This window comes from Pinus tabuliformis, chromosome Q, assembly GCF_031772625.1.
Source record: "Pinus tabuliformis cultivar Carrire ecotype Pingquan chromosome Q, CPIR1, whole genome shotgun sequence".
NCBI classification, from domain to species: domain Eukaryota; kingdom Viridiplantae; phylum Streptophyta; class Pinopsida; order Pinales; family Pinaceae; genus Pinus; species Pinus tabuliformis.
Genome location: NC_142296.1, coordinates 218,700,487 through 218,710,809, shown reverse-complemented (window position 1 = coordinate 218,710,809; position 10,323 = coordinate 218,700,487). Strand labels below are relative to the sequence as shown.

At 40.6% G+C, this 10,323-nt stretch overlaps 2 protein-coding genes across 2 annotated transcripts; both read right to left on the bottom strand.

Moving 5' to 3' along the window:
• Positions 1-1,683: 1,683 nt before the first annotated feature.
• LOC149218988 (uncharacterized) lies at positions 1,684-2,346 on the bottom strand. Its single transcript, XM_089386682.1, has one exon. It carries the CDS (start codon positions 2,344-2,346, stop codon positions 1,684-1,686), a length of 663 nt encoding a protein of 220 aa, XP_089242808.1.
• Positions 2,347-3,191: 845 nt separating this feature from the next.
• LOC149218987 (uncharacterized) lies at positions 3,192-3,890 on the bottom strand. The gene has a single exon (XM_089386681.1). It carries the CDS (start codon positions 3,888-3,890, stop codon positions 3,192-3,194), a length of 699 nt encoding a protein of 232 aa, XP_089242807.1.
• Positions 3,891-10,323: the final 6,433 nt, after the last annotated feature.

Here is a 10,323-nt window from a genome sequence, read left to right as displayed (position 1 = left end):
AAATTTTTTGAAGATCTTTGTCATCTTTGCACGAGCTCCTTTTGGGGCCGCCATTGCCAAAATTTGATATATTGGTATTGATTGGAGTACAGCCTTAACTAAAACTTTTCTACCCACAAAATTTAGAGTTTTGAAAGACCAGTTTGCTAATTTACTAGCAATTTTCTCAAGGGTTTATTGCTAGTTAGACATCCTCAGGGGGTTTAGGGCCAGCGGTGTTCCAAGATATCTAGTTGGAAGTTCCCCTGAGCAGAATCCCAAAGTTCTAGTCAAGAAGTTTCTGATATTTCCAGCAGTGTTGAAAAAATACGTGCAGGATTTGTCATTGTTAATTTGGGTACCAGAAGCTGTCATAAAAAGGTCTAAAATTGCTTTGATTCTTTGGGCTTCTCTGAGGGACACCTTACAGAATAGCATGATGTCATCAACAAATTGTTGATGGGTAATAGGAAGGTTATTACCCCAAATTTGGATTCCTTTGAGGTTCTTTTCTCTAACTTCTTTTTTGATGTATCTTCCTAGGCCTTCTACAGCTATAATGAATAGGAAGGGTGACAGAGGATCCCCCTGACGGAGGCCTCTGGTCACTTTAAAAGGCTAGGAGGGGGTTCCATTCACCAGGATGGAGAAATTGGTTGACGAGATCATGGTTGAGATCCACTCAATCCATCTATTGTAGAAGTCATAAGCTCTTAAAACTTCTTTCAGGTACTTCTAGTTCAGATGGTCGTAGGCTTTTGAAAGGTAAAGTTTGATCATCATACCTACTTCCTTTTTAACTTTTAGAGAGTGCACTACTTCTTGGGAGACCACCAACCCGTCCAAGATTTGCCGGCCTTCAACGAAGCCTATTTTCTCTGGGGAGATAATGCTGGGTAAGAGGGGCTTAAGTCTTTTAGCCATTAAGGTTGCTATGATCTTATATATCACATTATAGAGGGCAATAGGTCTAAAGCCCTGAGGGGCTTCTGACTTAGTTTCTTTAGGAATTAAAGATAAGAGGGTTGAGTTTAGGCTTGTACTTACCTTTTGGTTCCTTCTTGATTCTTCCACAACATCCAGAATGTCTTGGCCTAGGAAGTTCCAACCTGCTTGATAGAATTCCGCTGTGAAACCATCGGGGCCTGGGGCTTTATTCTTTTTCATTCCCTTCACTATCTCTTCTACTTCTTCCAGAGTGGCTACCCTCATCAAGGCTAGGTTTTGTTCTCTAGTGATCCTGCTCAGAATCTCATTGCAAATTCTTTCAATAGCTTCTCCTCGTTCAACATTAGGTTCCGTGAGAAGATCCTTGAAATGCTTCACCAAGACTTGCTCTATTTCCTCATGCTGCGTAACTCTTGTCCCTACTTCATTTTTAATAGAGAAAATTCTATTTCTTTGCCTTCTCTAGATCATTGCTTGGTGGAAGAACTTTGTATTCCGTTCTCCCTCTCTTAACCAGTTTACCCTGGATTTTTTCCTCCACAAGATTTCTTCTTGTTTTCGCCTCTCTTCTAGTTGTCCTATCAGGATCCCTTCCTCCTTAGCCAGGTCATCACTTCTACCTGTATTTATTATTTCTTGTTGGATTTGCTTCATCTTCTATTCTAGCATCTGTTGATCTTTGAGAATGTGTCTGAATTCTTCCTTATTCCATTTCTTAATGTTCCCTTTCAGTTCTTTTAGTTTCATCTGGAATATCTACATTTTGTTTCTTCCTTTCAGACTGCTTTGTTTCCACCATTCTTCTACTTTCTTCATAAAAATTTTATCCCTGAGCCAAAAGGCTTCGAATCTGAAGGGCTTTCTCTTAGGGCTGGCTTTTATATCTAGTTCAAATTTAATCGGCCAATGGTCCGATCCCATTCCAGGAAGAATCTCAACTTCAATGAAAATGTCCCAATTCATGATCTGTTCTGACAGTAGGAATCTATCTAGTCTGGAGGCGATCTGGTGTCTACCTCCCCTCCTGTTATTCCAAGTATATATTCTGTTTTTTGTCTGTATGTCTACAAGCCTTTGAGCTGCTATCCAATCCTCGAAGGCTTCCATATCTGTCTCTGTTCTTCTGAGCCCGCCCTTTTTTTCATTTAGAGATTTTATCATATTGAAATCTCCTCCCACTATCCAAGGCAAAGCAGGATAAAGGGATCGCATAACTGCCAGGTTCTGAAGGAAAGCCCTATGTTCACTTTGTATATGGGGCCCGTATATATTTGATAATAGAATCCATTCTTGAGAACCTAAAATTCTAAATCTCCCTGAGAGGATACGTGGTATGCTGGTCCAATCTTCAAATTGGACTTCCTCTGGGTTCCACAGGATTGCTACTCCTCCTGCACTACCTGTCGCATCTTGACCCATGATCTCATAATGCGGCTTGAAATTGTTCATCACCTCTCTTAGTTTTCTTTCCCTTAATTTTGTTTCTTGGATTAGCATTATATTCGGCTTATCCCTTTTGAGTCTCTCTTTCAAGTATCTTTGCTTTCCCTTACTGTTCAGCCCTCTGATATTCCAGGTTGTGATAATCATTTCAATAGTTTTGGGGGTTGTTGGAAGACCTCTGACAATGGTACAACTTTCCCTGAATTCACCAGCATCTCTCCTACCATTTGAATGGTCTCACTCATAGGTCTCCTTCCCCTTTTCCTTCCACCTTTCCCTGTGGTTCCTGTTTCTGTGTTCTGATCTCCTTGTGCTCCAAGTTGCTCAGGTTGCTTTGTTGTCCATCGTCCTCGTTTTTCCTTGTATCTTTGGAACATGTCCTTATAGAGTTGTTTCTGGTCCTCTGGTATAAACCGTTCATCCAGATGCTTCCACTCCTGTAAAAGTTTTCTCATGATCTGTTCTTCCTCTCCTTCTTGTTCCTGCTGCGGATCTATTTCCATTTGAATCTGTTCTTGGGTCTATTCTTGTTCCCGATCTTCCTTCTCTCCTTCTTTTTCCAAAGCTATGTTATTCGTTTCCTTGTTGTCTTTCCTATTTTCTTTCTGGACTTCATTTATTTCTTCTTCTCCCTCCACTTCCATTTCTAGATCACGTAGGATCTCGAACTGGTTCTGAATTTTCTAATTGCCTTCTGGGTATGAAGGGTTCAGTTTGGTCTTTCCTTTTTGGGTTCTCTTTCTTCTCTGTACTTCCGTGAACCCTCCTCTATTTCCTTCATTCATCTTCCTCTCTTGCTCTGTGCTTTTCTTTTCATCCCCCTAATTTATTGGACTGTTTCCTTCGTTCATCGGACAATGTTTGAACAGATGGCCATACTCATGGCACCGTCTGCACCTGAATGGGATGTGTTCATAATCGATTGGCTGTTGCCAGACTTCATCGTGATATTCTAATTCAATGTGTTCTGGCAATGGTTCTGTAATATTCATGTAGACACAGATCCTGGCATATGATGTATATTTGCCTCTCTTGGTGGTTTCTGCTACCTTCACAAAAGTCCCAATTGAGTTCCCAATTCCTTCTAAAATCTCTGGGTCCCAAAACTCTATCGGAAGCCCAAATAGTCGAACCCAAATCGGTGTCGCTAACATCCTTTCTTTTTCTGGATTGTAACACTCTTCCCATTGTCTCATGAATAGTCCTGCGTTGTTGAAGAAATATGGGCCTTCTTCAAATATCCTCTCCTTATCCTCTAGATTTGTAAATATTACTGTGAAAAAACCCTTTGCTCCTAATTTCAGGTCTATATGACCTTTGGGTTTCCACTTTTGTTGTATCCATTTCATCAAGTCTTTCTCAGACGGCCATGTCCCTACAAACTTGCAGATAAGTGCGTGGTCTTTCATATAACCTCTGTACTCTTCTAATTTGTTATTTGGGATTATGAACCTGGGTTTTTTGGTAGCCCTCGGTAAATATTTGTTCCCTGTCCTCGCCTGCCATACTTCTCCCATCATCGGCACGTTCTTGCCATGATTTTTAGGTCCGCCGTTTGCTCCTATTCAGCTTGATTCCCCTGCTGTTATCTCCTTGTAGGAGGGGATCTCTCCCCCCCCCCCCCCTCGCTTGCTTCCGTCATTTCCTCACAGTCTAGCCTGATCACAGTGACTTTTGCCCCTTTTTCCTTAGTACTATTCTGTTACATGGTTTCGCAGGTGGCTGTGGGGTCCCCTGCACCTGGCCAGGAGCAGGTCCGCCTGGGGATGCCTGTTCCCAAACTCTAACCCTAGGACTCCATCGCTCTTCTCAGCTCCCCGATCCCACCTTTTCACCATTTCACCCGACCATATATATGTGTGTGTGTGTGTGTGTGTGTGTGGCGATAATGTTTGATACATCAAAACCTAGGAGCTAATCAGCATGGTGATCATGGTAACATGAAACTGCTCGTACCACATGAGGTAGCAATCGGTGGATCTGATCCGATACCCCCACCATATGCCTCTGGTACTGGCGTGGGATGTCTCCCACCCGGGCACACTCTGGGATACCACGAGTCAAACCCTTAAGGTTCCTCACAATCTCCTCCTCGTTGTCACTTCCCTCCTGATAAGGAGCAATAACAAATTGGAAATCAACACGCCTGGCTATCGGGGACATCCCGGCAGGATGCGTTGGTCCAACATCTGCATTGATAAAACAAAATGTTATAAACACATATATATCAAAAACAATTGAAAAATCAGAAAAATAAAACTTGGATTTTTAACTTCATCGTCGAAATCCTCCCCATCTCGAAGCGGCATGTCTGGATCTCTACAAAAGTCGGTATCGCTGTATGGCCAATCCTCCACTATGATCAGTTGTCATTGTAGCCATGAAAAGAAGGCGGGCCTGTAGGACATATGTTGGCCCCCAATGATCCTAGGCATCAAATGAATCCAACGGACCATCCATGGGTCTCATGGCATTGGCGAATCTGCCTCAGTTAGCTGGTACTGGAATAGTGGAACCCGCTCTAGGAAGAAGGTCACTAGTACAGAACTGAAGAAAATTGCTTCAGATTCCTCACCTTAGCTTTTGAAAGTTGGTGTTTCATGTTGATCTTCATGGCTTCAACCCAATTGAAGATCATCGGTGTTGTACAGTTGATAGCATAGAGAAATTTTGACTTGTTAGTTTTGTGCTCTGCTTGGGACCCAGCCACTTTGTTGATAGTCAACAGTAGCACTCTCAGTCTCAGATCTCGCACAGTGGCAATCTCAATCTTGTCGCTCTTGGATTTAAGGGCTTCTGGGAAATTTGTGGCAAGTAACATGGATATGCTTGACCCAATCGACCGTGACCCATATAGGTTGATGGGTTCCCGTCTCTAGGATAGTCCTATCATGAAGTAGATGTCTAAAGTTTCTAACTGCAGCTCCTAGTCACCAATGATAAGTATTTTCCATTTTGTTGGCATTATGATTCAAGTGTTGTCCTTGATGGCAACTCACTCAGAGGATGGTACAGGTGCTCAGAGGTTGGTACAGGTGATGGCAACTTAATCAGAAGACAGATCTTAGTACAGCATGCCAAGGAAGTCCATATACGCATGTTCGTTAAGCCCAAGTCGCGTGTACACGCTAGTTGGATTCAGAAAAAGCGCGTGTATGTGGAAAAGTATCTTTGGTTTATGATGGTTAGTCCTTGGAAGTTGTGCCTATGATTTCGGACCATTGTGTCTCGACGGGCGTGTCGATCCCTAGTTTTGAAGTTGATGGTATTGTGTTACTATGGTTTTGGCTCTTGGTATTGAGCTAGGCCTAAGACTATATAAGGAGAAGAAGATCATTAGGCAAAATCATCTTTCGACAAGGCTTGAATATCTAAGAGAGAAAGAGATCTGATATGCAGGTTCTGGGTTGCTTGATCTAAGCCAAGGAGAGATCACATCGGTTGATGGAAGACTAGATCTAAGGATAGATCGGGATCTAATGGTTTGAAATGCACTATCATGATATGGTTGATTATGCGTATTTCTAGATCTGCATATTGTCGCAATGTTATGTTCTGGGTCTAACTAATGTCTGGTACAGCTGCAAATTGAGAAAGTTTATTTTTAGATCTGTACGCAGGTTGGCTTCGGTAAAAGCGCGTGTATATGCGGGTTATGCTCATTGAAGTAGTGTATATCCTTTGAAGCTTGATTTTGGGTTTACAGTGGGGTCTGACTGTTATTGCAGAGTTCTGTAGTCTGCTCTGTGTTCTGGTAACTGGTGATTGACAGGGTTCAGTGGTTCAGTGATTCAAAGTTTGGTTGTTTTATGCTTCAATGATCTATTGTGGAAATTGAATGAATTGTGGTCTTCAGATTGTAATGTTGTGCTTCAGGAATATCCAAGTCTGAAAATGTATGAAAAGTGATACCTGAAAGAAAGAAAATTGTAGGTCAGCACCTACGTACTAGTATCTTGGCTAGTACAAGAGCAAAGGGGGTTGGAGCTCCCTTCCAAGGAAGTTTGGAGAACGAGAGAAGGTTGTAGCCTTCTGCAGGTTGTAGCCTGCGTACTGGTATAAGGCTGCACCAGTACAAAAGATTGTAAACTGAAGTTTCATATTAAAGAAAGATAGAGACAACTTGCAGCAGGTGGTTTTCACCCACATTGGGTTTCCACCTTATATCTTGGTGTTCATGTGTGTGGCTTTTGATCTGTTCTATTATACTGCACATGTTTACTGTTAATGTGGTGAATAATGTCCTGATGCACTTAACTGAAGAATAAGCTAACTAAATTGTGAGTTTTCTTCTTATACGCTGTTTTACTTAGTCACAGTAGCGTGTACACGCTGGTTCACTTAACTGAAGTAGCGTATATGTTTCTGAGCATTGAAAAAGTTTGATTGATCCGATAATACTGATTCACCCCCCCTCTCAGTATTATTTCCAACAATTGGTATCAGAGCAGGTCCTTCAGAGAAGCTTGATCGCTTGAAGGTAGATCATTCATCATGAGCAACTACGAGAAAGAAGCATCAATTAGGCCACCGGTTTTTGATGGAACAAATTTCAATTATTGGAAGGTAAGAGTTACTGCATATCTTCAATCTCTTGGTACAGAAGTTTGGAACATTGTAGAAACAGGCTATGCTTTTCCTTCAGCTACTCCTACAGATCCAGCTGAGAAAAAGGCATATGAAACAAATGCAAAAGCAGTCAGTACTCTATTAGGAAGTATATCCCAAACAGAATTCATGAAGGTCATGCACTTCAAATCAGCAAAAGAGATATGGGACAAAATGATCACTAGCTATGAAGGAGATGAACAGGTAAAGCAAGCTAAACTTCAAACTCTCAGGATTCAATATGAGACTCTCAAGATGTATAATGATGAAAGTGTGGCTAATTATTTTCTTCGGGTAGATGAAATTGTTAATTGTATGAAAAATTTGGGTGAAGAAATAAAAGAGACTATAGTAGTTCAAAAGATTCTAAGATCATTATCCCCCAAGTTTGAATCTAAAGTATCTGCAATAGAAGAAAAGGAAAATCTCAAAGTTCTCACTATGTCTCAGCTACATGGAATTCTAACTGCTTATGAAATGAGAAAGGGAGGTCCATCAGACAGAAGGGAAGCTGCTTTTAAGGCATCAGGAAAAGAAGATTACTATGAAGCAAGCCATGTTCCAGAAGAAGAGGAAGAAGAATCAAATTTTGTCAGAAATCTTCAAAGGGGTGCTGGAAGGTTCAGAGGTAAGCTACCTTTCAAATGCTTTGCTTGTGGAAGAGTAGGTCATTATGCTGCAAAATGTCCTTATAAGGATAAAGGAAAAGAACCTGCTAGATGGAACAAGAAACAAAGTGCAAATAAGAAAAGCTATTACACCCATGAAGATAGTGATGGCTTATCAAACAGTGATGAAGATGAACAAGGTAATAAATATAAGCTGTTAATGGCATTTGAAGATGACGATTATGAGGATGCTGTAGATGTGGATAATCTCTATAATGAAATTACTAGACTCAAGAGATGCATAGAAGAAAAGAGTGTGATCATTGATACTTTGCAATTTCAAATTGATGAAAAGGAAAAACATCTTGAAAAACTAGAAGGTGAAATCGTTGGTCTCAGAAAAGAAATTGAGAAAACAAAAGCTATTAATCTTAAGTTTGTCAAAGGATCTGAAACTTTGGATGAGATTATCAATGTGCAGCGGTCTCCTCTAAACAAGACAGGTTTGGGCTATAATGGAGAAACCTCTCAAGCATCCACCTCAAAAAGTTATCTTGATGCAGCAAGAAGAAATGAGCAGAAGAACAATGAAGATAATCAGGTAAAGCAGGGACAAATTACAAACAGAAACTATCAGGGACAATCCTTCTTAAGGGTGAACAAAAGCTACAACCAACCACAGGTAAAATCTTCTCAGTTTGGCACAAGAATAGATGAAAATAGAAATTACAATCAGTTGGCTGGTAGATTCAATAACCGCAGAAGCTTCTTCAATGGACAATGCTTTTCTTGCCATAACTTTGGTCACAAAGCAGCTCAATGTGTTGCATATAAAAAAATCATGACTAGGGAAGCTCAAAAACAAAGAAGTATGACAGGGATTACAAAGAGAACCTATAACAACTTTTCGGTTCTTGAAAATGAAGTTGAATGTTCTATTTGCAATAATTTTGGTCATAAAGAATCTGAATGCAGGAGCAGGTTTCAGGAGAAAAAGGAACAAGCCACGAGCACCAAAAAATGGAGAATAAAGGAACCTCAGACAGAAAGATGTGGGATAGCTTTTTATGCAGAAGGACAGGAAAATCTATGGTACATTGACAGTGGATGTTCGAAACATATGACAGGTGATAAAGAAAAACTTGAATCTTATTCTACCTTAGAAAAGGGAAAGAAAGTTTCTTTTGGAAATGATACTCCTGCAACTATAAAAGGAAAAGGTATTGCTCCTTTGAAAGAAAAGGTCAAGGCTGGAAATGTTTTGTATGTTGATGGATTGAAGCATAATCTACTAAGTGTCAGCCAGATGTGTGATCAAAAAACCGAGGTTATTTTCAGATCGAATGGATGTCTTGTTCGTGATCTTGATACAGGTAAAACAGTTCTCAAAGGCAAAAGAACTCCAAATAATCTGTACATATTTGAAGAAGGACAACAACAATGCTATCTTAGCAAGGATGAAGAGCACTGGTTATGGCATCGAAGGTTGGGACATCTAAGCTTCTCACAAATAAGAAAAGCATGCAAATATCAGGCAGTTCGCGATCTTCCAGATATCAAAATTCCAGACAACACCATATGCAAATCTTGTCAGTTTGGAAAGCAAACCAGAACTAACTTTCCAGAGAAGGAAGGATCAGCTAGCTTGCCTCTTGAGCTAGTCCATACAGATGTATGTGGTCCATTTAGGAAAAGGACACCTCGAGGAGAAGAATATCTGATATTATTCATTGATGATTTCTCAAGGTTTGTTTGGTTAGGGCTTATGAAGCACAAAGATGAAGCATTCGAAAAATTCAAATCCTTCAAAGCATTGGCTGAAAATGAATCAGGACACAAAATTAAGTGCCTCAGATCTGACAGAGGTGGGGAGTTCACATCAAATGAATTTTTCGATTTCTGCGATGAACATGGGATAAGAAGAGAATTCTCTACAGCTAGAACTCCTCAGCAAAATGGGGTTGTGGAAAGAATGAACAGAACTATCCAACAAATGGCTCGTGCTATGCTCGATGAATCAGGTACTCCTGCAACCTTCTGGGGTGAAGCTGCACATGCTGCTGTTATCATTCTTAACAAAACAAATGTCCGAGTAAACAGCACTCAAACACCTCATGAGCTTTGGAGTGGTAAAACTCCTTCCGTGAAGCATTTCAAAATCTTTGGGAGCAAATGTTATATTAAGAATACTGATGAGCAACTTGGCAAACTTGAACCTAGAGCAGATGAGGGCATTCTTCTTGGTTATTCTCCACATAGCAAAGCATACAAGTGCTACAATAAAAGACTTGGCAGAATTGTTGACAGTATTGATATAGTGGTTGATGAGAAGGGATATATTCCTAGGCAAGTTCATCATGAAGACATTGAAGAAGATGAAGGTTACTCTCAAAGGCAAAATGATGAAGAAGAAGAACCTCAAGAAGAAGAAGAATCTCAAGAAGAACCAGAGGAGCAGACAAGAATAGAAGAGAAGACTCCATCCAGGTATGTCCAAAAGAATCATCCAGAAACTCAGATTGTGGGGCAGAAAGAAGCAGGAGTACAAACAAGAAGGACACTTGCAGAAGCTTCAAGCTACTTGGCACTACTCTCCTCCATTGAGCCACAAAATGTGAAAGAGGCATGCAAAGATGAATGTTGGGTCAAAGCAATGGATGAAGAACTTGAGCAAATCGAAAAGAACAACACTTGGGAATTAGTTCCTAGACCAAAAGATAAGAATGTAATAGGAACA